The 26,459-nt window shown below is 37.7% G+C and overlaps 2 protein-coding genes across 12 annotated transcripts in view; both read right to left on the bottom strand.

The window, feature by feature from the left end:
- The window catches only part of MFF (mitochondrial fission factor), a 34,834-nt gene extending 21,631 nt beyond the window's left edge, over nt 1–13,203 (bottom strand). For 4 of the 11 annotated variants that reach the window (XM_065881199.1, XM_065881200.1, XM_065881201.1 and 1 more), the window contains exons 1-5: nt 13,003–13,203; nt 8,468–8,579; nt 7,528–7,704; nt 6,381–6,601; nt 5,286–5,455 (exon numbers count right to left, since the gene is read on the bottom strand). In XM_065881199.1, the coding sequence (XP_065737271.1) occupies nt 5,286–5,455; nt 6,381–6,601; nt 7,528–7,565 (429 nt within the window). In that variant the 5' untranslated portion in view covers nt 7,566–7,704; nt 8,468–8,579; nt 13,003–13,203. Of the gene's footprint in view, nt 1–5,285; nt 5,456–6,380; nt 6,602–7,527; nt 7,705–8,467; nt 8,580–13,002 lie in introns of those variants that run through there. The other 7 variants (XM_065881207.1, XM_065881205.1, XM_065881206.1 and 4 more) reach the window with 6 other exon arrangements.
- Nucleotides 13,204–20,114: 6,911 nt separating this feature from the next.
- COL4A3 (collagen type IV alpha 3 chain) overlaps nt 20,115–26,459 on the bottom strand; it is a 132,983-nt gene continuing 126,638 nt past the window's right edge. The window contains exons 45-52 of the mRNA XM_065880996.1: nt 25,942–26,013; nt 25,727–25,852; nt 24,768–24,866; nt 23,263–23,475; nt 22,453–22,630; nt 22,211–22,325; nt 20,814–20,986; nt 20,115–20,199 (exon numbers count right to left, since the gene is read on the bottom strand). Coding sequence (XP_065737068.1) covers nt 20,115–20,199; nt 20,814–20,986; nt 22,211–22,325; nt 22,453–22,630; nt 23,263–23,475; nt 24,768–24,866; nt 25,727–25,852; nt 25,942–26,013 — 1,061 coding nt within the window. The remainder of the gene's footprint in view (nt 20,200–20,813; nt 20,987–22,210; nt 22,326–22,452; nt 22,631–23,262; nt 23,476–24,767; nt 24,867–25,726; nt 25,853–25,941; nt 26,014–26,459) is intronic.

Here is a 26,459-nt window from a genome sequence, read left to right as displayed (position 1 = left end):
ATGTTTGTGTTATGCCTTTCATTTAGGCAGTTTTTTATTCTTTTTAATACTTTTTAAACAATTTTACCTTTTTAAGAAAAGGATTTCTTTTAATTCTGTCCAGAGAAAGGGAAATCCTCCATTTTATCATTTGGTATAATCTCAGTGAAAAATGGAGATTTATCCTCAAACAGTATGTTAGTTGCATTTTCAGTTAAGAAATAAAAATATATAACTATTGAATAGAATTATTCGGCAAATTAATGGATACTGATCCCCTTTTTAAAAATAATAGTTCAGAGACATTAATCTGTGAATTGCTGTGGGACTTTTATTGGAAGAGGTAAAGCAGAGTTAAAAATGTGGGCCAAACAATCGGGGTGAACAGTCTTACCCCCCAAAACATATTCACTGCCCAAAATGTAAAATAATAAACTACCTGGAAAAATAATGAACCCAATGGGAAGGAAACATGGAATACATGTGTCAGCAGTGAATACAATGCCCATGCGATAGGGCCATGAAACAGTAACTGCACAAAGGATGTGAGTGCACATCTCTGAATCTTCCATGGATGAATGTGCATACATACATACAATTAATTAAGCTGTTCTTTTTCCTCTTCTCTCCCTTTTGCTCCATTCTACTCATCACAGCCCCAGCTCCTCTTTCCACAGGAGGGGAAAGGAAAGGGAGTTAAACAAACCATCACCAAATTGTGATCAGACCCACGTTCATCAGCTTCTCAATTTTCAGAGCTACTGCCAGGACCCTTTTAAGTCCTTCTGAGTGTCCGGGAGTCCTTCTGCATTTCTTTTTTGTTTTTTAACTTTTATTGGAGTATTGTTGCTTTACAATGTTGTGTCACTTTCTGTTGTACAGCAAAGTGAATCAGCCATACGTATACATATATCCCCTCTCTTTTGGATTTCCTTCCCATTTAGGTCACCACAGAGCACTGAGTAGAGTTCCCTGTGCTATAAAGTAGGTTCTCATTAGTTATTTATTTTATACATAGCAGTGTATATATGTCAATCCCAATCTCTCAATTCCACATTTGTTTTAGGACGTGCCATACAGCTAAGTCACTCATTACACTTCAGGTCAACTATGTACTTTCACTTCACATCCTAGAGGTTGTCATGGCAATTGAACTGGACCATCACCCGGCACTGATAACCACCTGCTACGTCCTTATAGACTGTTGGATTACAGATCTAGAGCCCTCTGTTAGACACCCATGGCCTTTGTGCTGTCCATAATGACAGCTTCTAGAGCAGCTGCTTTCCAAGTGTATTCTTTAAAGCAGTCAGTCCTAGCTGGATATATTTCCTCCTAGCCCTTGAGCTAGACACTTTGTACATGGTTGCTGTAGGATTTGGCATCCTGTGTAAAGCTTGCATGGCCTGGATACACTTCCTTTTCTGAAAATGTTCATTGCCTTTGTTCTTTTCCAAAACCAGGTCAGGGTTTATACAGACCAATCTTCCCAATTCTTGGGACATTTGGGGTTCACTGCTGTTCCAGATTTATTGCAAAAATGAATGGCTTTCTCATCCTTCTCTTCTTTGAAGTAGAAGTTGCCAATTCAGGCAAAAGCTCTTATAACCTGTCTTTAGTCCAATTTGTTTCCTCTTCCCACTTCAGTGGTCTTTTCACAAAGCTCCTGGCCATTTATTGTAGTTGATTTTTTCAAAGAAAACCACTGCTTGGGTGATGGGATATACTGACGGAGTCCAAATTTTTTACTGGGTCACACTGCTTCAAAGCTGTGTCAAATCCTCATATCTTCCAACTCTTTTTCTTTACAGTTCTTCCTTCTTGTTCTCTGGAAGATCTTCTCTCACGGGCTCCCATCTGGAGGCAGTGTCAGTGTCACAGCCTCTTTCTCCTCACTCACACTGCCTAACCTATTCTAAGAACACTGAGAGCTGTCATGATTTGTGTATTTTGCAGTTCATACCCAGATCAGATGGTTTACTGCACAGTTGCTTTATTAGTTGCCTGTAGGTAGAATCACCAAGCAATGGTCTTTCCGAATATTAGCAGAGGTTAGGCATATTGAAAGGTCCATCAATTTCCTCTACCTCCAGATTTTATAAACCCTCTCTGAGCTAGGGGGATTATAGGCTTCGTGTTTTAAGGCCTCTTCATATGTTCACTTGGATACTTCAAGCCAGTTTAAGAAGTCAGTATGTTGTTTTCTGCAAATTTATTTCTTGTATCAGTCAGGCTTTTAAACAAAAATTGTATAGTGTTCCTCATAAGTCACCTTCAGGTATTCTTCTTTCTTGCCACAGGCCAGTGGTTCTCAACTGGGTGTGATTTTTTTCCCTCCAAGGGACATCTGGCAATGTATGCAGATCATCTTTTCTGTCTTTTTATTGTGATAAAATAGACATAACACAAAACTCACCATTCTAAGCACTTTAAAGTATATATATTATACAATCCAGTGGTATTCAGAACATTCACAGTACTGTGCAACCATCACCACTCCCTAGTTTCAGAACATTTTCATCCCCCCAAAAGGAAACCCCAAGATTAAGCAGTCAGTCCCAAGTACTCTCTCCCCTAAACCCCTGTCAACTACTATTCTGGATATTTCATGTAAGCAGAATCATACAACATATGGCCTTTTCTGTCTGGCTTCTTTGACTTAACACGTTTTCAAGGTTCATCCATGTTGTAGCATGTATAAGTACTTCATTCCTTATTATAGCTGAATAATACTCCACTGTATGGATATACCACATTTTGCTTATCCATTCATCAGCTGAAGGGCATTTGGGTGTTTCCACCTCTTGGTTATTGGAGACATTTTTGATTTTCATGACTTGAAGGATGCTACTGGCGTCTCGTAGATAGAGCTCAAGAATGCTGTTAAATATTTTACAGTGCAAAAGGACAGCCCTCACCACAACAAAGAACTATCTAGTCTAAAATGTCATAGTGCTGAGGTTGAGAAACCTTGGCATATGTTGTAAAATGATTATTACAGAATAAATGATTTAGGGAATCTTACTTGACATATTCCAAGTAGCATCCGAATGAATCATCAATGTTATCAGCACTCAGGGCCTTACTACCCTTCCATTTCAATCCATTTTGTAGACGCTACCAGAACTCTGGTTCCTTCCCTTTTCTCCTCTGCTCACTAGCTGATTGCCTCTTGAGGGCCACCTGACCCTTCTATGGAATGAAGCACAGATCATCACCTTTGCTTTCCTTTTAATAGGCAACTAGTACTAATATCGGAAACTCCTCTCCTGCATCTCAGGCTTTGGCCCCTGCCAAAGGTTTTTTTTTTTTAATTGAAGTATAGTTGATATACAATATTACATAAATTAAAGGTGTATAATATAGTGATTCACAATTTTTAAAGGTCATACTCCATTTATAGTTATTATAAAATACTGGCTATAGTCCCTGTGTTGTACAGTATATCCCTGTAGCTTATTTTATACATAACAGTTTGCACCTCTTAGACCCTTACCCCTCTACTGCCCCTCCCCTCTGGTAACCACTAATTTGTTCTCTATATCTGTGAGTCTGTTTCTTTTTTGTTATACTCACTAGTTGTATTTTTTAGATTCTCAGACTTACTTCACTTAGCATAATACCCTCCAAGTCCATCCATGTTGTTGCAAATGGCAAAATTTGATTCTTTTTTTTACGGCTGAGTAGTATTCCATTGTGTGCGTGTGAGTGTGTGCGTGTATGTCACATATTCTTTATCCATTCATCTGTTGATAGACACTTAAGATGCTTCCAAATCTTCTGCCACAGGATGTTAATTTTCACAACAATGATATTTGTACCTATTGAACTTTTCACATCAATTAGAACATGTGCTAAACATACTACACATATTATTACATTTAATTCTCTCAATAATCATATGCAGTTGGCATTATTCTTATCATTATTTTAGAGATGAGCCTTGGAATTGTTAAATAACTTGCCCAAAGTTATGTGGTTAATAAGTAGCAAAGTAGGCCTTCAAAATTAGGTTAATTCTCAGCCTCAGCTTTTCACTCCAGTGCTATACACTTTGGACATTTATCACATTTGACTATATATCAATTACAGCAGGAGTAAACCCCACATGGGCTTAAAACCTAGGTCTCCTGAGAGACAGTACTCGTCTTGTTTTCAGTTGGTTATTCACACCAAGTAGGCACAAATGTCTAAAATGGTGGGAGCATAAAGATCAGAAGACAAACAAAACCTGAAGAATATCAAAGGGAGGGTTTCTCTCCTGGCAGAATCCTCATTCCAAGACAATATTATTCACAGACCACTACAAAGGAACCATGTCTCACTGCACAGTGTCTTACACAAAAGCTCAAAAAATGTCTGTTAAATAAATATCAGTACAATTCTGCAAGTACCTTAGTGCCTCTTCATCGTGTGAACATTCAAATTTAGTACTCTTCACCGAGTAAATACCTAGAATGTCTAAACTGGCACCTAGGAGTGTATTATCTGAGTCACCTCAGCTCAAACTTCCAACCTAAGAAAAGGTCATACCTAGTACTAGGAAACTGCACTCCCGTAGGTTATATGGGTGATTTACCCTCTTAGGAAAGGATTATATGAAAAATGAAAGACAAGGGCAGTTCCATTATCAATAAAAACATATCTTTGCACACTGTTTTATACTAGCATCATGACGACACAGGAACTTAGAAGTTATAATGAAAAAGTTGCAACTACAGAAACCACAGAAAGGAGTCTTACAAGATTGGCCCTGAATCAACAGCAAAGGCAAGATTTGAACTTTGCAACTAACACCTTATTAGTCCATATACTATCATATTTAGGTCAACAAGGCCATTAACATTACACAACACGGTAACTAACTCAGTAGAAACTTTCCAGCAAGCAGGGAGAATAGGTAGTATCAAGGGGAAAAAAGAGCTTTCTCTGCCATTTGCCAGACTGCTTTTATAACAAAGTGATGCATTAATTTTTTCCCATGCTAAACTTCCCCAATTTTTCTGTATTGCTTAAAGTGTAACTCCCAGCCATAAAAGCTCATCCTTCAAGACCACATGAATGTTAATGATTTCCACAAAATTGTCATTTTCCTGAAATATAATATTTAAATTTAAAAAACCCAACAGCATAGTATCTCATTTGGGGTATTCATAAGCCAGAATTTATAGTAATCAATGTTCCATGCAAAAGGATTCCATTACATATTACCAATGATATGATTTATAGCCTCTTAACTCCTCTTTAACTTTTGCTTCTGTCTCTATTACTTCAAATTCAGATGATGTTACAACTCTAGCACTTACTTCTTCATTTTGAGGGGTTGGAGGAGGTTTTTCTAAATCCAGAAAATCTAGTGGTCTTTCACTTAGCGTAAGTACACGAGGTGGTGTTTTTAGTGCCAGAGGTTTGAAGGGAGTTGACTGTATAAGGTCAAGATCTGCTGGCCTTGAAAATGGAATGTCTTCATTATTTCCTAAGCGTAGGGGAAAAAAAAAAAAAAAGGAAAGGAGGGAGATTTTTAAAAGACATAGGTTTTATTAAAATGTATTTGCCATTACACACCCACTAGCAATAGCTAAAATTAAAAAGACTAACAATACAAAGTGTTGTTGAGTGCAAATGAAACTCTCATTTTATGTCACTGATGGGAATATAACAGGGTACAACCAATTTCAAAAATAGCTTGACAGCTTTTCACAGTTAAACGTCATAACTTATAATATGATCTAGCAATTCCACTCCTAAGAGATATGAAAACACATGTCTTCATAGCAGCTTTATTCCTAATAGCACCAAAAAGGAAACAACCCAAATGTCCACCAACAGGTGAATGTATAAACAAATTGTGGTTTATCCACACACTGGAATATTAGAAATAAAATGGTATGAACAACTGATACAGCAACAATATGGGAGAATCTCAAAAACATTACACTAAGCAAAAGAAGCCAGACCCAAGAGTATATAGGGTATCAGTTCATTCATACGAAACTCTGGGAAAGACAAATGTGATCTCTGGTTATAAAAAGGAGATTATGGTTGCCTGGAATTGAGGGGTAGGAACTGAATGAGAAACCTTTTGGCAGGTAATGAATATGTTCTATATCTGGACTGCGGTAGAGGTTACATAGGAGTATACATTTGTCAAAACTCGTCAGGCTGTACACTTTAAAATTACACCATTTTATGTATGTAAATTATACCTCAATAATTAGTTGAATTATTAAAAAATACTAGTTGAAATTTCAGACTATTGTAATCTATAAACTTTTTGAAGAAAATGTAAAGTTGCATTTCCCAACCCCTTTTCTAAGTAATATTTTGAAAAATCCCTAAAGTTTTCATAAACATATATAAAATACATTTATCAGGCAACTTTATAAACAAATATAAAATACCTGCTACAACAATTCTCTCTGGAACCTGCATAATCACACTAGCATTTGAAACTCCTTCTTGGAATCCTTGTTCCAGGTCAGCATTTGGTGGTGCTACCTTTAATTTTTCCGGGACCCTCATTCGCTGACTAATACCTTCGGTGTATTCCATTTCATATTGAATTCGACTAATTTCCGCCATCTCAGCAGCACTGGGAGAAGGAAATGCTGCCCCACTCACTCTGCGGGCAAAAAATTTAGACAGGGGTGACTGAGTGTTAAAATGTCAGTCTTTTCTATGTAGTGAAGTTAGGATACCTTTTAGAAAGAGCAAAGGAGACTTCTCATTTGTGAGTACTGGATACATCCAAAGGAAAAATAAAAGACCGAAGAAAATGTCCTCCTCAACATAATACCTTCTCACTTAGTTGAAACTGCACCTTGAGGATATTGCTTAGGAGCAAATTTTTTAAATTACTGTATAACCACAAGACGAATGTCCACACACATACACTCTGTTCCTCTCTGCATAGAGATATGCATGCTGCTTACATAACTCAAAAAATGCCTAAAATAAAACTTAAATAGAAATTTCCTAATGAATTATATGAAGGGAAGCTGCTAGAACTTTATAAAAATGAAATTAGAAATTCCGGTCATGCATGGAAAAAATAAAACCTTTTAATGATGAATATCAGATTCATAAGGTAAGTAATGTTAATTCTCAATTTACTAAAAAAGCAACCCCCTGAATTTCACAAAATAAAAATTAAAACTTCTCTTACTGAATGTATATCTGATGACTGAGATGAAATGAATACCAAATACAGAATATACACTAATAAATCCTTAATGTTTGCATTCATTTTGAGGGACTATAGTGTGAAAGTTTCACACTATTAATTTCTACTCAGTACCATATTTACATGTATATTTTTAAAAAACATGACATGCCTTCAAACGGAAAGACAGGACAAATGCATTGAGAAACCTAAATCAGAGAAGGATCCATGCTCCAGGGAAAGGCAGCAGAAAGGAAGTTGCCCCAAGATACAAAATGCTGACAGAAGTGTAAAAGAACAGGATTAGCCTATGGGCAATCAGCTTTAAAGCAACTATGTCTCAAACCTATAATGTCATCAGCTCAACTGAATAAAATGTCACTGACCTTCCTAGTGATGTGTCATTGCTTGTTCGTTTACTCATTTTTAATACAGTAAATACACGTTTATAATAGCTATTAAAGTACTGCCTCCCTGTAGTTCAGTTTACTTTACACAACAATTCCCCTAAAGATCTGAATTTTTTGGAGGTGGACATAACAACACGGAAACTGCTTTTCCAGCTGTAAAAAAGAAAGAATAAAAATCAGTATTTCAACAATTCATTTCCTAAGAAAACTATCAATAAAAGTAAATATCTACTTAAAATTATTTTTGGATTTCAACTAAAATCAATTTTCAAATCTCTCCTAAAAAGAGTTATTCTATACCTCAAAAAAATATACTGTTTTAAGCATAGTCACTGTATTATGATTTTGCAAACAGGATAAAGAAAAGCTAATTAAATGTATATACAAATGTGAAGTCAGATTAGAAGAAAACATTTTGCCATAAAACTCCTCTAATTATTATATTCTAAAGGGGCAAAAGATCCTTTTCTTTTTCAGCCTAAGTACAAATGAAAAAATTATGAAAATAATGTAAAGGGCAGAAAAATGTATTTGAAGTAACCTAATATTTGATGTATAAGTAATGGTTTCTTTAAAAGGAAATAACTTTGAAAGCCAAATTACACTACATTTTCAGCAGGAGATATTATATATAAATCCAGGTCAATAAAAAATTAAAGACAGTATAAATGTAAGCCATAGCTGGGACATTTCTTAAACTCCATGTCAGAGATATATCACACATTTTAAACTCCACCTTACTGACATGCTTTGGAGGGTTCTTAGAGGTTGCTAAGGGGCTAAGCCCTGACAAATGGTTACTTATGACTGCTAACTTGCACACTTTATTCTTTACCAAAATGTGTGAATTTTCAGGATTTGCATGCAAATGGTTTAAAGACTAAGAAAACAGAGCCAAAAGAAAATTTTTACTCACAAAAGTGTACCAACTACTGCTTGCTTTTTGGCATTATCTGTTTCTGTGCTTCATATTAAATCCTTTAACTTGCTTCAATATGCATGTGCTGGATTTAGAGCCACTTTTGTCCCTGGGGGAGAAAAAACAGGAGCTAACTGAAAAACTAGATGATACTACCATTAGGGATTCATTGTTGGAAATACTCCAAATAATGAAAGTCACTAGAGATGTACAACCTTACCTTAAAAAAAACAGTAAAATAAAGAAAAAATGAACAAGCTTACCACCTCTTTTAGGCCTAGAGACAGAACCCTACAGCCATTCACTAGTTAATGCAAGATAAAAGACAATCATTGTTTCTGATCTGAAACAAAGGAAAACATACCTGATGAAAAATACTTATGTTTAAAAGAATCTTAATACTTATGTGTATAAATAAGTGTATATACATACACACAAATTAAGGAGAAGCAAATGCATTGGCTAAATTTTCATCCAGCTATTTTCATTCAGTATTTAATTTCATATTTGTTTCATTTCATTCCCAACTTTAATTTGGTATTTAATTTGAACCAGTAACGCACGCACATGGCACAAAGTACACAAGAACCAGAGATGTAGGGCCAGAAACTACAAAACTCTTACAGGAAAACACAGGCAGAACACTCTATGACATAATCACAGCAAGATCCTTTTTGACTCACCTCCTAGAGAAATGGAAATAAAACCAAAAATAAACAAATGGAACCTAATGAAACTTCAAAGCTTTTGCACAGCAAAGGAAACCATAAACTAGATGAAAAGACAACCCTCAGAGTGGGAGAAAATATTTGCAAATGAAGCAACTGACAAAGGCTTAATCTCCAAAATTTACAAGCAGCTCATGCAGCTCACTATCAAAAAAACAACCCAATCCAAAAATGGGCAGAAGACCTAAATAGACATTTCTCCAAAGAAGATACACAGATTGCCAACAAACACATGAAAGGATGCTCAACATCACTAATCATTAGAGAAATGCAAATCAAAACTACAATGAGGTATCACCTCACACCAGTCAGAATGGCCACCATCAAAAAATCTACAAACAATAAATGCTGGAGAGGGTGTGGAGAAAAGGGAACCCCCTTGCACTGTTGGTGGGAATGTAAACTGATACAGCCACTATGGAGAACAGTATGGAGGTTCCTTAAAAAACTACAAATAGAACTACCATACGACCCAGCAATCCCACTACTGGGCATATACCCTGAGAAAACCATAATTCAAAAAGAGTCATGTACCACAATGTTCATTGCAGCACTATTTACAATAGCCAGGACATGGAAGCAACCTAAGTGTCCATCGACAGATGAATGGATAAAGAAGATGTGGCACATATATACAATGGAATATAACTCAGCCATAAAAAGAAATGAAGTTGAGTTATTCATAGTGAGGTGGATGGACCTAGAGTCTGTCATACAGAGTGAAGTAAGTCAGAAAGAGAAAAACAAATACCATATGCTAACACATGTATATGGCATCTAAAAAAAAATGGTTCTAAAGAATCTAGGGCCAGGACAGGAATAAAGATGCAGACGTAGAGAATGGACTTGAGGGCACGGGGAGGGGGAAGGGTAAGCTGGGACGAAGTGAGAGAGTAGCACTGACATATATATACACTACCAAATGTAAAATAGATACCTAGTGGGAAGCAGCCACATAGCACAGGGAGATCAGCTCCGTGCTTTGTGACCACCTAGAGGGGTGGGATAGGGAGGGTGGGAGGGGGACACAAGAGGGAGGGGACATGGGGATATATGTATACATATAGCTGATTCACTTTCTTATACAGCAGAAACTAACACAACATTGTAAAGCAATTATACTCCAATAAAGATGTTAAAAAAAAAAAAGAAAGAAAAGAAAAAAAAAAAGAATGCACAAAGAAAATAAAGTGTCCCACCAGATCCTATCCTATAACCACCTAGGTCCCCATAGGCAATCTCTCATCAATTTCTGTGCATCATTCTACGTGAGATACTCTTCTTATAATTGTGCGTATATATCTGAAGCACAGTAAAAGCTTATAGTTAAAACTAACACTGAAAAGAGATACCTCAAAAGGAGTATAGCCTTGGGACATTATAAACTGAAACTTTATAATAATAAACAAGGGACGCAATTGCTAGAAAAAACATTATCTCCCTGAAATGTGCTATTCTCCACATACCATTTACTACATTTCAGCCTTCTTATTAACTTTCCACTAGTACATCCCACGGGTCTCAACGTTTCATTTTACAGCAACATCTTCTCTTACAAGACTCTCTGAGTTTGCAAAGTATCCCAGACTTAGATCATAAAGGTGGACAATGAAAAGACACCTTCTGGAAAAAGTCAAATTCTCCTGTAGCCAATATGAGCTACTGACAAAGTAGATGGAACTTTTCTACTAAGATTTAACATTGTACTGTTCCAATTACTGGCTTTTCTGCTTAAGTAAAATAGATCAAAATCTAATTTTTTTCTCCCTCATTAGACTGTGACATTTTTGTTAATATCTTTTGGCAATAAAGAAAATAAATTTCTCATTTGGAGTTAAGATATTAACTCCAATTTTGTCACTTACAATCTACTAGGCAACAAGTACATGAGTCTCTGTGATATAACTAAGGAGACAAAAATCTGTCTCAGAATCATAGATGATCTTATATCTCTACTTTCTAAGCCCGGTGGTTCCCAACCATCAGTAACTTACCAACTTCATGCTTTTTTTTCCATACTCACACAGTACGTTTACGCTCAGCTATACTTAATCTTTTCTTTAACTCAATTTTTAAAAACCTTAAGTGTATTTTAAAAGGAAATTTTACATTACTATTTTATTTTATTTATTTATTTTTTGGCCATGCAGCTTGAGGGATCTTAATTCCCCAACCAGGGATTGAACCTGGGACCCTGGCTTTGAAAGTGCTGAGTCCTAACCACTGGACCACTAGGGAATACCCTTACATTACTTTTTTAAACCATGGACTTAATGTACATATATAAAGACAGGTAACAAAAACATAACTCTTACAAAAAACCCTCATCTGCAAACCACCTAAAGTCAAGTCACATCCCACTCGTGGAAAGTGTCCCAATTTGGGGACACAATGATTCAAGCCTGACTTTCTTATTTTCTATATTAGAACACTGGGATGCAAAGAAGTAGCCCAGGAAGTCACAGAAACAACCTGCGTCAAACTGACTGTGGTTGCAAAGATTTATATAATTCTCCAATTACCAAAAAAATGTTGGGTTGTTTGTCGCTTATTATGTGGACCTAGTTCAAGGCTTTTATACAGTCACCCTGTTTCAGTTCTCTTTTCAAGCAACTATACTTAAAGAATGGGTGTATTAGAAAATCACAGTGTAGTAACCCAAGATTAATTTTAATTTTTAAAGAAAAATCACTGAAAACTTGGAAAAATAAAAATCAACGAATTTTAAAATAATGTTATCAATCCACAGAAAACAAGTTTCAACACAAGAAGGGAGGACAGTAACAGCTAAACTTTGTAATCATAAAATAAGGCAGCCCTATCAGACAGGAAGGGATAGAAAACACAATTTCCTTTTGGAAAAATCCAGCAAAACCAACTCACGAGTGCTTGAAACCAAATAGATAGCAGGTCCCACCCACAATTTAATTACAGGGGAAGAGACTACTAGGTACAACTAAATCGCTCTAATTGTTTCTGAATCTATCCTCTTCAGGGTTTTTCCTTTGGGATATCAGACACGGAAACAAATGTTTTTTCAGTTAGGGTGAGAAAACATTTAAAATCTTTCAGTTAAAGTCTCTCAGTGGGGTGAGAGGCCTGTAAACAACTGGTTCTATATTTGGGAACAAGGGCCCTAAAGCTTTTATCTTCTGCAACTAAAAGACGCCACCACTTTTGAAAGTATTCTCCTCCCTCGAGAATGCCCCCTGCTCTAAAGTTGTAGGCCGCCACCGAGGGTTTTCTTCTAAATACCATATAAGCGGAACTGCACCTGCAGACGAAGGTCAGAGGCTTGTCGGAACGGGAATCCGAGCTTTCCCCATTTCCCAGCTCCTGGAATGAAATCTAGGAGCATCTCCGGGCATCCACACCTGCGAGCAAGGATGCTTACACAGCAGCCCGACCAGGGGCCTCCCCGAGGTACCTGGGCTTCCAACAAGGCCTTTCTTTACGAACACGTTCTTTTCCACAAAGTAAAGACAAAACAAACCAAAAACTACTTTTAAAGACGGCAGGCATCGGGTTCAAGGTCATACTAAAAGGTACCAGGGCCTTGGCTGAGAAGGATGAGAGAAAACTACCAGCCAAACCGCGCTTGAAGCTCTCAGGACGCCCTAAGGAAGAGGAAAGCCCAGGGTTGAGGACGAGAGGCTCTGGGGTCGGGCCTCCGGCCAAGACTACACTACTAACGGGCCGGGGCCGCAGCGGGTCCCTCCATCAACGGAGGGTCAGAGCCGCGGCGCTAGGCCCGGCAGCCGGCTCGGGCCGCGGGTCCCGGGTCGGGAAGACGTCAGTACTCACCCCTGGGCCCGCAGAAGGTCCCTGGCGAGGACCGCCGCCCGCCGGCTCCCGGGGCGCTCGGGTGGGCGCTGTCAGAGACCGTTGGCCGAGCGCACGGAGGCGCCTGGGCAAATCACCGGCCACAGAGGCCCGCAGCGGGCGGGAAAAGACGCGAGAACTTCCGGGACTGGCCCCTCCCAGGAGCCGTAGTTGAGGCAGGTTTGTGGTCATGTGACTCAGGGAAGGGCGGACGTACGGCCCACGCATAGGAGCGGGGGCAGTACGACGCCGATGAGCCGACATCTTTGTTATGGGCAAGGTGCGCCAACCGCTTCTCCTGTTTACAAGGTAAACCTTCAGTAGCTAGTTAAATAACTAGTTTTCAGGACTGTCTGCGTCAAAATCAGGACTGGTGTGAGGCCTAAGAATCTGCATATTTCGCCTGTTCTGCAAGTGATTCTTAAACACTATAGTACAATTTTGACGACTTTTCAAGCCCTCTATGTCTTCCTTAAACAGTGACCCCTGCCCTGACTGGCTCCACTGATCCTTAAAGATGAGAATCACCGAAAAGGAGAAGTTAGGGTTCACAGTAGTTAGCAGCCTTGTTTAGCTTCTAAGAATTGTCTGCATCTAACCACTTAACCACTAACTTTCCGGGGGAAAGTCAGTGCCATGCTCATCAACGTTGGGAGGGACTGAAGCCAATTCACGGAATACTTTGTGTGCCTCGACGTTAACAAACAACCAGAGACATACACGTGAGTAGGTACTTCTCTAGAGTCTAAAGATACTCCAGAGATGTTACCATTCTTTAAAACCATTTAGGAAGTCCTCTGAGAATTTCGTTTTGGGGCCCCTTCTTAATAGTGACAAATCATCCTTTAAGAATAGATTGAAGGGCTTCCCTGGTGGCGCAGTGGTTGGGAGTCCGCCTGCCGATGCGGGGACACGGGTTCGTGCCCCGGTCCGGGAGGATCCCACATGCCGCGGAGCGGCTGGGCCCGTGAGCCACGGCCGCTGAGCCTGCGCCTCCAGAGCCTGTGCTCCGCAACGGAAGAGGCCACAACAGTGAGAGGCCCGCGTATCGCAAAAAAAAAAAAAGATTGATTTTAGGAGTGATCAGCCATTACAAGCCAAACTTTCGGGGGGAATTTAGAGACCAAGCTGAATAAGCCCACTATGACCAAAATCTTTAGAAGTGAGGGTCTTCCTGCTCCACTAGTATTAATATCTTTCTATATCTTAATTACTTGCAGTTTGGTTTTTACTCCTGTGTCTTACCCTCCAGGGAAATCGAATTCACTTTCAAATGAGGATTGTGATCCAATTACCAAATCCAAAGTCTTCTCCCTTAATCTTGATAAACCATAATCTTCCTGCATCAGTTGATTCTGTTAAATTAAATTAGACAAGATTGTAGTATCAATACATGAAAGCACCTACCAGTTACACCTAACTGGTAGTAAATTCTAAAAGAAGAAGAAAAGGCTCTTTCTCTCCCTTACCTGGAAACTCTGCTCCCTTTTTTTTTTAAAGTAAATTTAATTATTTAATTTACGTATTATTTTTGGCTGCGTTGGGTCTTCATTGCTGTGCGCGGGCTTTCCCTAGTTGTGGTGAGCAGGGGCTACTCTTCGTTGCAGTGCACGGGCTTCTCATTGCAGTGGCTTCTCTTGTTGTGGATCACGGGCTCTAGGTGCATGGGCTTCAGTAGTTGTAGCGTATGGGCTTCAGTAGCTGTGGTGCTCGGACTTCAGTAGTTGTGGCTCGCGGGCTCTAGAGCGCAGGCTCAGTAGTTGTGGCACACGGGCTTAGTTGCTCCACGGTATGTGGGATATTCCCGGACTAGGGCTCGAACCCATATCCCCTGCATTGGCAGGCAGATTCTTAAGCACTGCGCCACCAGGGAAGCCCTGCTCCCTTGTTTTTTGTAATAAAGCTTCATGCTGGGTCTTCTGTCTCTTCTGTCATTAATGTGGGCATTCCTGTTTATGATTCAATCCATCATTGACTGTCTTTTCACCCACAGTTGCCTCAAATCTTTTGTGGGAAAAGGTGGTATTTAAATCTAAATAAAATTAACAGACCATTTTGTCTCATCCTGGTACAGTAGTTCTAGCCATTTCTTCGTAAGTGTCCCATTGGAGCTTTGATCCCAACAGGGTTTCCAACTCAAATTTTCTCCTTCTTCCTAATGCAGATAACTTCTGAATTTCCTTGTTCAGTTGATGGCAAGATATTTTTTACAGTCACCAAGGTTCAAGATTCTGAAATCACCTTTCACTGTCCCCCATCCTTTATATTCTCCCACCTCAGGGCTAACTGTCCACTTTCTCTGTCATTTCTCTTCCCGCTACGAGACCATGACCAATCATCTGGACTGTTACCCTTTTAACTGGCCTCCCCATTTCCAATATTTTTCTTTCTCTAATTATTCCTGGCTATTGGATCCACAAAGAACCTATTTTTACAATTTGTGACAAAGACATCCCAAATTTGAAGCCCCAAATACAAAAATAAATTGATGACTTATAGTTCTCCACAAATTCAAATGTCCGTACAGCAGTACAGTAATTTTTTAAAACACTTGAAACTGGGAGGGTAGTATATGAAATATTGGATCTTCCATGTTACCATTTGTATGATCATTCTACTCTTCGGCTCAAAATCTTCAGTGGGTCTCTAATGCCAACCAATGATGTGCAAGTTCACTTTGGTGTTCTAAACCCTAATATGGCCCTCACCTCCTGCTATGCCACTTTATTTACCACTCCTTGTGTGTGTATATGATATATATGTATATATTCCATGTATTCTTGACCATTAATTGTTCTGTGAGATTGCTTCATGCTTTCCTAAGTACTTACTTTTATCTATGCTATTTCTGCCACCTAGAATGCCATCCTGCCTCTGATCACCTTCTGTTTCTTGAAATCCTAACTGCCCTTAAAGGACCACCTAAAATGTCCTCTCTCTTATGATTTCCTGAGGGCTCCAACTTTTGAACCACTGTTTGTTGACTCTTACAGTACTTGTCATATTCTGTTCAGTATTATAATTATCTATGTATTTGCCTTATTTTCCCTTACCAGGTGATAAGTTCCATGTTTGAGACCAAGGTCTTTATCTCACTCATCTCTCTATGTTTATGGAGCAGCCATATTGAGCATGTTGTAGGTCTTGGGTTTAAAGTAATGAGATCTATTTCCCTGTTTGACTGATAAATTGGAATTAAAGATGATTCCAAAGCAATAGTTCTAAACAGGTTTTGAGCAGTGTTAGCATTTTTAGAAACACCATAGGGCCTCCAAAAACCTAGAGAGGGTCATATTTATCTGAATGTTTAAGTTGAGCCCGGTTATTCAAAATCAGTTGTTTCCTCCTGTGTTTGGTTGTCTCTTAGTTTCCAGTAAGCAGAGCATGGATTAGGGTGAGGTGAATTAGGCACTCTTAGTGTTCTGCAAGTGCCCTGTCAGTAAGTTGCAAAGAATCCCTTAGAGACTGATCAAGATTTTTCTTTTTAAACAGGCTTATAAGTAGAGAGAATGAACTCAAATACAGCACTCATTGTTCTACCTGTCAGCAGTAAAAATAAGTTCATTAAAATAGATGAGTATATTTTTTGACTCAAAATGTTTTCAAATTAGATTTTTTTGTCCCAATTATGAGAGTGTTTCTAAATATTTATTTGAGCAACAATTTTCTTGGCTTTCTTAGAATTATTACCCAGCATCACTATTCATTCATTCTGTTTTTTCCTTTGATTATATCTTTATTGTCATTTAACACGGCCCCAAAATTTCTTACCTATGAGAGTTAAGATTTTGTGTATTAAAGGCATTCATCTTTACCAATTCTCTACCTTTGAAATTTTATGAATATTTTTCCTTGAATAAGGAGTATTTGCATTATAAATGGGGAACATTTATCAAAATATATGACCCATAACTTCTGTAATCTGTATGTTTTCCTATTGACTTGTAAAAACTCCTTAAATATCTCAATAGGAAATGAAAAAGATATTATTAGGCCTTTCACAGTTAAAAAAAAACACAAAAAACCACGCACTAATTAAATATACTAAATTAAAAAACCCAGATACTAATTTAAAGTGATAAATATTCAGCCTCACTGGTAATGAGCAAAATGTAAATTAAAATGAGACAGGCAAAATTACAAAAGAATATCCAGTATTGATAAAATCATAGGGAGATGGGTGTTTTCATTACATTGTGTTGATGCAACTGGAAATTCTAGCAATGTTCCTGGAGAACATTTATATATATATATGTATCTCTCTCTCTCTCTCTCTCTCTCAAAGGCCTAAGATTGCAAGTCCTTTGATTCTTCAGTTTTCCTCCTAGAGATTTATCCTGAGTAAATAATTGGACAAATGTAAGATAAAATGTGTATAATATGTCCATAATAAAACTAAAATAAATGTCCATCAATTCATTGATTTATGTAGGAAATCCATGTAAATAATGATTAGTTCTTATCTATTGATGTGAAAATATGTCCACAGTGTATTAAGTTTGATTAAAAAATTTAGTTTCAAGACAGCATGCTTTTTATTCCATTTTTGTTTAAAAATATATTTACAAGAAAAAAGTTGGGTGGGGGTGAGGGTTAGATCATGGCAATTTTTATATTCTTCTTCATAATTGCTGTTGTTTTTACAGTGAACATATACTGTTCTTACAATCCAAAAAAATTTGTTTATATTTTGAAAAAAATAAGACCAGATATAATTTTTTCAATTTTATTCTTAAACAATACAATAAAATAATATTTAAGCTGTAATTACAGAAATATTAGTACATTATAACATTGTAATTTTGTCAAGATATAATATAAAATATTCAATATATTTTAAATATATTTCATTTGGTTATAGAGTAAATATTAAATTAAGTTTAGTAGCAGTAAGTTACACTGGATGCATAGAAAAATCTTTGTAAGTTAAATTAGCAATAAAATTCAAATTTAGAATTATTGTAATACTTTTATAAATAAGTTACTTAATAATGTTTATCTTGTAAAAAGACCTTTGAGAAATCCATTATTTCAGCACACTGTGAAATTCCAAAGTTGAAGCCCGAAATTTAGAAGAAACAAGTTATTTACATTTATCTACAAAGTTAAATCTTCCTAACCTTATAAACTACTGATAGGTATCTGGAAAGGAATGCACATGAACTATGTTTTAATGCTCAGTCTTAGAAGTGGGACTGAGCAACTGTTAATATGGCTTCATTGGAATTTAAGGTTTTAGCATCACTTGTCTTCCTCAGAAGTTAAACACTGATAAGAGGGCAAGAAAAGATGGAGGCTTGGGGACAAGCAGAGGCCAGTCATTTGGCATTAGCACCAGTATAGAGCATTCACTTATTAGTAAAATTAGATGACCTTAAGGTCATTTGTGATTTTGGACTTTAAAGAGAGGCATGGATGGAGCAGTGATACTGGCAGTGAACCAAAGCCAGCTGTACCTGGTAACTGTCTGTAGAATTGTTTCTTAAGTGTTTGCCTAGAGCAGTTCTTCCCAATCAGAAATGACCTGGAGGGTTTGTTAAAACACAGATTTCTGGGCCTTACCCCCAGCGTTTCTGATTCTAAAGGTCTAGGATGAGCCCTCGAATTTGCACTTACGGCCAGTACCCAGATACTGCTGATGCTGCTGGTCTAGAGACGACATTTAGAGAATTGCTGACCTACACAGGGTTTGTGGAGATCAGCTAGCCCTATGCCGTGATAGTACAATTAAGAGAGTAGGATATTTTTAGAGCAAAAGAAGTCTTAGTATCAGATGAATCTAAAAAAAAAAATGAGTCTAAGTAAATAAGTAAAATGCACTTCTCAGTTTAAATGTAAAAATGGCTTGACAGTAGTCACATGAGCAGTGAAGGATGCCAACCAAGGTCACAGTCTGTGCTGTCCTCTGGGGTCACATCTTCACTTACAGAGCAACTGAGGCTGAAACAATAACCTGAATTTAAATATCAGCACCACCAACTCCACCTAGGTGGATCAGGAAGCATAGTTGACATACAACTGCCAAACTATACAATTCGTACGTTAAGATTTTTACACAATGGACTTTTTCAGTGGTTTGTAAGAATATCAAAAACATGTTTTTACAAAGGAAGAATTAGACAGTTAACAAGGGAATAAATCTCTGAACACCCAGTTTAAATGGAATATTTAGAGCAAAGGAAAAATATTCTGAGCCTGATTAGCTAACAAATGACTTTTCTTCCATGGATTGCTGAACTATTATATTAGGTATGCACCAAGATTTATAGGGATGGGGATAAAGTGCACATCTAGGAAGTAGTGTCCTTGTTATTTGTGTGGATGTAATTAATTCACTAGGGTAAAAATTGTATCTGTTTGAATATAAGTAAGCTATATTGCTGCAGTGAAATGAATTCAATGGACAAACAAAAATATCTTTTAAAAAATGTAAACCAAAACCAGACAGTATTTCCAAGGCTATTATGATTCCACTCAGAGCAACCCCCTTTTGGCCACAGTCTTGGGTATGTTTGAAAAAGCACTAGAAAAATCCATGAACCTCAGTTCAATTCCGGTTCCCTTAGGCCTTAGGTTACTCACCAGGTTTAAAAGTCCAGTTTATTCATGATGCTCTAGTATTCCACTTGTCTCCATCCCCTTCCCTACCCAGGGTCTAAAGCTTTAGGAAGCGGGTGGTTGGGCAATCTAAAACAGATTTAGCCTCCCTGAGTCTCAAAGACTGGAATAGAAGGGGGGCAAATCCTGGGAATCCAGTAGACCAAATAGCTCTTAACTTGTAGCATCAAACTTTATACAGTCACCATTTACTTAGTGCATTGGATACAAATGGAATACAATTTCAGTGATATTTTGTGAAAAGCCTACTGCCTTGAGTTAGGGAACTTTGACACAGTACAGATTTAGAGAGCAGTATCACAGAACTAACTTAAAAGAATGCTTTGTTGTGTGGGGAAACAAATAGAAACTTTGTACTAAGCCATCGTAGGGCGATACTGTTCGGTTAGAGAAAAATACTTAAATAACTGCATGTTCTTTATCATTACTTGGTTATTTAGGATGAAAAGTCACAGTTCTATTTTTTCTTTATTTCTTCAATGTCTCCTCTTCATGCACACCTGACAGCGACTTATGATCTTTTCTAACTCCCCAGCTTTCACAGTTGACGGAATAGGTTTTCTGAAATAAAAAACAAAACAAAACTAAGAAAAAAACCCACAAAAAGTTTCATGAATTTATAGATAAAAGGGAAATACTTCCTGGGTTCGAGTTTTATTAATGAATATTGTAGCTCATCTAAACTTTATTATAGGGAGGTATATTTCTGAAAAGGTATCTATGTCCGTATATTAGTTGTTTAGCAGCAACTTGCAGGTGCAAAGTTATGGATCATTTTTTCTGAAATAAAAACTACTTCTATCCTTTTAATACTCTGTATTACTCGCAAGTCTTCCAATACAGTAAATTAAGATTAGCAGATCATTTAGTGTTGACAGTTTCATTCAGTAGTCTATAAATTCATATATAAACATTAAATACATTTAGTGATGACAAAAATCACACTTTTTTTGGTCTTTATGGGTACAGTAGCACAAACCAGGGCTACCTGTTGACTCTAGACCACTTGTAAACTGGATTTTATTGGCTAAACAGGCTAAACAGGATTTTATTGGCATGGGGAGATGTTTTAGATGTGAGTACATCAACACACAGGGCATGAAAATCTAACACAGGCAACCTTTGAATCGTTATGCAGTTGAGCCATCAGATTAAACGTGACTGTGAATAGTTACCTGAACATCCTTCTGGGGTCTAATGAAGCCAACCAGAAACTGTAGGAATTTGAATAGTAGTTGCAGGTTCCTCTTCCATGACATTCTATAAATGGACTGGCTCGGAATTCTTCTAAGCAGGAGCCGGGGGATGCCAGTGCCTGCCCAGCGCCCTCTGAACCTGCACTTGTGAACTATCATAATAAAAGTATCCAAATAAGAATTCTTTGCATACTGCTCACATTTTCAATGCTCGAAAATGTTCTTTGTTGTAATAGAAGACAGTAAGAAAAAACCCCAGAAAGGATGAATTAAACCTCTTGTGTTTCTTTACCCAAATTTACTAACACTCCAGCTACCTTCCAAGTTGAAGGATAGTCATCAAAAATAAAAGCCTTTTATTTTGCCTGGAATGCTCTTTTCCCCAGGTCTGACTGGTTCTTCCTTGTCATTCAGGGGTCTGCTTAAATATAACCTCCAAAAAGATTTCCTCGACTTCATCCCTATCAGTCTCTCCCCTTATCTTGCCTTATTTCCTTCCTAGGACTGTTCACCACCTGAACTCATTACTATTATTGTTATTTTGTCTTCTTGCTTCTATGTCTATCACTAGGATATAAGCTCCATGAGAGCAGGAACTTTGGTTCACTGCCAGTATCCTTAGTACCTAGAATGGTCAAGGCGTATAGTAGGTGTTAAATAAATATTTGGTGAATTAATGATTGAATGAATGGACGTCTGTGAGTAAAGAAGGGGGAAGAGTATATCATAAATGATGCTACACAGAATATGAATGACCACTAGCCACATCTGTGCAGGTATCAGAATCACAAATGTCAATCCCTAGATTTCTTCATTTAGTACTTACATCTCGGGAATTTTTCTTTAAAAGGCTGTTTCTTTTAGTTCCCATCTTCATAGGAACTTCAAGGGGTCACAGTATAAGGCACAAAGATTTTGGAGCAGACAGGCTCAGATTCAGATCCCAGTCTTACCACTTACTAGTTGTGAGACCCTGGGGAAATTTCTTTACTTCATTCTTGTAAAACTGTAGATGAGAGAAACTACCTTGCAGGGTTTTCAGAAGGCTTTTGGAGGACATATAAAACAGCTGCCACATTTTTTAAAAAAGGCATTCTATTACCAATATGGTAGCTACTCTACACTTAAATGTCTTACTTAGAATTTGTGGGTAGTCTCTTTCTGAGAAGTCTATTTTTTAAAATGCTCCATTATTTACCAAAGAGCAACTTACTTGAAGTAAAAAAAAAGTATATTTGCAGATTTTCAAGCAAATATCCACAACAGACTGTGCCTATTGATGTCAAGCAGTATTCCTGGGGCCACGTCTCATCCAGCCCAAGGTAAGATTCCACAGATTATCTTTACTATGAATTTACTGTTCCTTTTCTCCTTACCATGATGAAAGAAAATCCTTTCCAGAGAGAAATCCAGCCAGGAGGACATGAGGGGATATCAGTAGTTTGGCTGTGAACAGCTATGGCAATTGCAGGACCTTCACAGACAGTGCATCTGTAACACGAAACAAAGAAGATGGCAGCATCGCCACTTTCTGCACCATGACGTGCTGCCTTACATTCCATTACAAACGAAGTGATTCAACTGCTCCCATCACGAAACTAAGGGATTGGGATTTTACCTGCTAATATAAGGCTCCAGGGCCCGGCCAGTAATTGGAGCCATGTCCACTGGCATCAGAGCTGGTGTTGAGAGCCAGTATGAATAATCGTTTCGAGATGCGAAATTACATACATCATTGATATTGCAGAATAAGAATGGCATTGTAGTAAATCTCTGCAGGCAGCTGCCAAGAGTTCCTAATAAAACATCAGACTGGGTGTCACTTTCAGTAAATTCAAATTATTTTGATTATCATTACTAGATAGAGGCTAATTAAAACACAACCTATGGCAAAAACTGGAGAAAGACAACACAAAAGAGCTATTTACAAAATGTGTGATTGAAAAGTTTTAATACTGATAGAAATTAAAGATCCAATAGGGAAAGAAATCCTCCTTCATTCTTCCACCTTTAACACTTCCTGTGGCCGTTTCTAATCAGTCTAGAATTTAAGGACTAGCAGAGGTTGCTTGGAAAAATGTCTGCTTCAAAGTATTCCCAGTTCTTCATATGTATATGCTAGCCAATGACCAGACAAATCTTTAGAAAAGATGTTACTTTGAAGATTAAAAAGCAGACAGGTATTTTAGTGAAAAGTCTTTGCGTTGTACAGGATGAGCTAGATTGACATTCATGAGCCAGGCTCCTTCTAGAGCTTACATTCCGGAATGAATATTAGACAGGCCAATGTCTTATTTACTCTCTTTAAAAAGTGCTGTGAGATATTCAGGTTGTTTATACTTAACTTCAGAGGGAATTACCCCATGCCATAAAAATGCAGAGTCTGCATGTGGAACAAAGTAGCTAGAAATGAGAACGAGGGCATTACCCAGGTCCTGTCCATGGGATTGTTCATTTCCTTGTACAAAGAGAAGAGAGAACCCACTATAGAGTGGTTCTGTCCCTTCTGGACAGGAGGGAATCGCTGTGGTCTGGCTGTGCCGGGTGAAGACAAAGCCCCTCATCGTTGTCCCCCTTGCAGGTGGTCCAGTGTCTCCAGGTTTCCCCTTCAAGCCTGGCAGGCCATCGGATCCAGGCGGTCCTTTAAAAAACACATTAAACACGTTGCAACACAAATGAAACCTCAAACTTGTTTTTCCAAAATAAGAATTTAAATGTTTATATATATTTATTAAGCCTCAAATACAGAAAGGAGTCCTAAAGAATAATGGTTTATAAAATGGCAAAAGAATATTCTTAAATGTTGACTATTGTATTACAAATGCCTCTTATGATAGATATTTGTGTATATCTGATGATGAGTCTTTTGAGATCACGTTTTCATCTTCGTATTGCCCTGTGGTGCCTGACATCAAGACAAACTCTGTCTACTTGTGAATAATTCTCAGCACAGTTTGTGTTGTAGTAGCCTTGCTCTTGCTTTGGCCCCATTCTGTAACCCAGACTTGGTCAGTAAAGTTCTTAAATTTATGGGATTATTAATAAGAGTTTTATTTTTTACCATTTTGAAAAACACATTTTTAAGGAAAGTCGAATGATTAATAATGTTTTAAATGTTTTAAAGCACTCAGGATAATACTAAGTCATGAGTGATTAGGCAGTTAACATTACAATTAATATTATTAGTTAGCATATTTATAGACAAATGTCTAGTCTTTACAGTTGTATTATAGTAGATCTGGGCATATGTCAATAAATTCGAAATCACATTTAGAGGCTTCTCTTACTTTAACAAAGTCAGCAATCCTAAAAAGTAAGATTTGGAGAGCTGGGTATTTTCTAGAAAGGTGCCTTTGAAACTTTTGCAGAAGGTAGGTTTTGATCTGGGCATATCAAATTGACACATATAAGTTTATGTTCAGACTAAAGTACTTAAAGAGGCCCCCTTCTGGGACACGCACATGAGTTGTTGAGTTAGTATTCAAGAATGGCAAAGTTAAAAGGCAGCTTTCTTAAATAGGGATACTAAGTTGCTCTTCTGTTCATATCAAGGTAATGTTTTTCCAACTATGTACTTAGGTGCTACTCTTACAAGTAGATATTATCAACTAAGTACACAGTATCCGCTTTTCTGAAAATAGAACTGGTGTTTCATTAGGCCTGTGTGTCCTCAGGTTAAAAATCTGAAGTACATTTGTCCAGTTAACAGATAGGAAGAATGGTTTATTCCAGTAACTCTTGATTTTCTGTCTTCTTCCGAAAGAACATTTTGCCCCGGCTTTTAGTCGAATCTGCACAACACAAGTTGAAAGATCTAGATTTAGATCTTGATCTAGATCTTATAGTCACAAATTTGAACAAGGCTCCTTTCCCTGTATATATATGGGTAATAGCTCTCCTTCAGTGAAGGAGAACAGCCAGCTGTTTGTTTACCTTGCTCTCCTTTACAACCTTTGTTGCCTTTTTCTCCAGTTGGTCCAGGGGTTCCTGGTAGTCCATCCTTGCCTGGTTTACCTCTTGGCCCACAGGGTCCTAGGCAAAAAAAACCAACATTGTACTGAATGGATGGTATAGAAAAAAAAGCAGGGTGGCCAACCATCCCAGTTTACCCAAGACTTCTACAGTTTCAGCAATAAAAGTCCTGCAAAGAGAACAGACTGGGCAAACTGGGACAGTTGGTCATCCAACATGTTACACTCTACTTCCCAGGGGGAAAAAAAAAGCCCTGAAAAGTGAACTAGGAGTATATGAAATACAGCAGTTTAAAATTGTGCTACCATTTTGATTTATGCTGCTCCAGAATTCACTATGCCCTTGTATTGATCAAAGTAATAAATCGTCTCTCTCTTATCTCCCAGGTGATTCAGGCAAACGTAGAACACAACAATTCCATTCAGAAGTCTATTACAATATGCTAAGACTATAAAAAAGGGTTAGTCAATTGCAATGAACCAATATTTGGAAAAGATTTCATAATATTAAGCATACATTTGCATTTACTACTCTTCCAAGTACCGTACAAACTGTTAGAAAAGTATAAATATCTGAAACTCAGGTTTATTTGGGCAATCATTTATAAATAGTCAGAACTCTAAGAATGACAGTTGTCAGAGAAGATAGACTTCATACTTTTACCTTAACCAAAAAAATCCTGAGTTTCCTAAGGTGTATTTGTTCAAGTTTATACTATACACAACAGTTTTCAATAGATTCAAAAGGAGTTTTATTTGCTGGTCAAGAGTAAAATGAGCTCAGTGCTAAAGCTGATTATTAAAAACACTGTAATGTGTAACATTTTCTGTTAAGTTGTATCATTTGTTTCCAAAGCTCTTTACAGGTATTTTGGTTCAACTGCTTCCTAGTGATCCCAGTCAATGCTGCCAGTTCCACACCTGGGTTTCCCGGTAGCCCCGGGGGCCCAGGTTCTCCTTGCATCCCTGGTTCTCCAGCTGGGCCAGGTGGGCCTGGGCTTCCTGGAAGGGAGATGATCTTCACTGTGCCAGGGTCTCCACGTACACCTATTGACATGAACATATAAGAAGATGATGGCTTTCCTGATGAGTTACTGTTTCTTCATGGACAGCAATACTAAAGAAATAATATTTACCAGGTGGTCCTTTTGGCCCAATTCGCCCTGGAGGTCCACTTGGTCCCAGAAATCCTGAATTACCCTTCTCCCCTTAAAAAAAAATAAAAAGGCAATGTGATTCCACATAGAACAATGGGTTTCCTAGCTCTTTAGGTTGATGGTCGACTCTAGATAATGGCAGTTATGACCGGAGGTTATGAGTTCTGTGACAATGGCTGCAAATTAGTTATATTTGTATGGGTTGTGGAATTTCACTTGGACCCAATTAGCCATGTTTAATGTCTATTAAAAATATATTCTAGAAGTAGGCATTAAGAACTAGTATTTTAGCATTGAAGGGGAAGCATTCCTAAGAGTTCACTTTTTAAGTTCAGAAACCAATTCAATTTAATATTTAAGGTAAAATATGAAGTGACATTAAAACCTATTTTAGCACTTCCTAGTGAATTATATTGGTTGTCAATAGTTATCTACTTTATCAGCTTATTACTCTAGCAGTAGCCCAAGGTTAGTTATGTTAGGAACTCTCATGAGCT

Source organism: Phocoena phocoena, chromosome 7 (assembly GCF_963924675.1).
Source record: "Phocoena phocoena chromosome 7, mPhoPho1.1, whole genome shotgun sequence".
NCBI lineage: Eukaryota > Metazoa > Chordata > Mammalia > Artiodactyla > Phocoenidae > Phocoena > Phocoena phocoena.
Note: the sequence above shows the minus strand (reverse complement) of the source record. Positions and strands in the feature narration are given on the sequence as shown.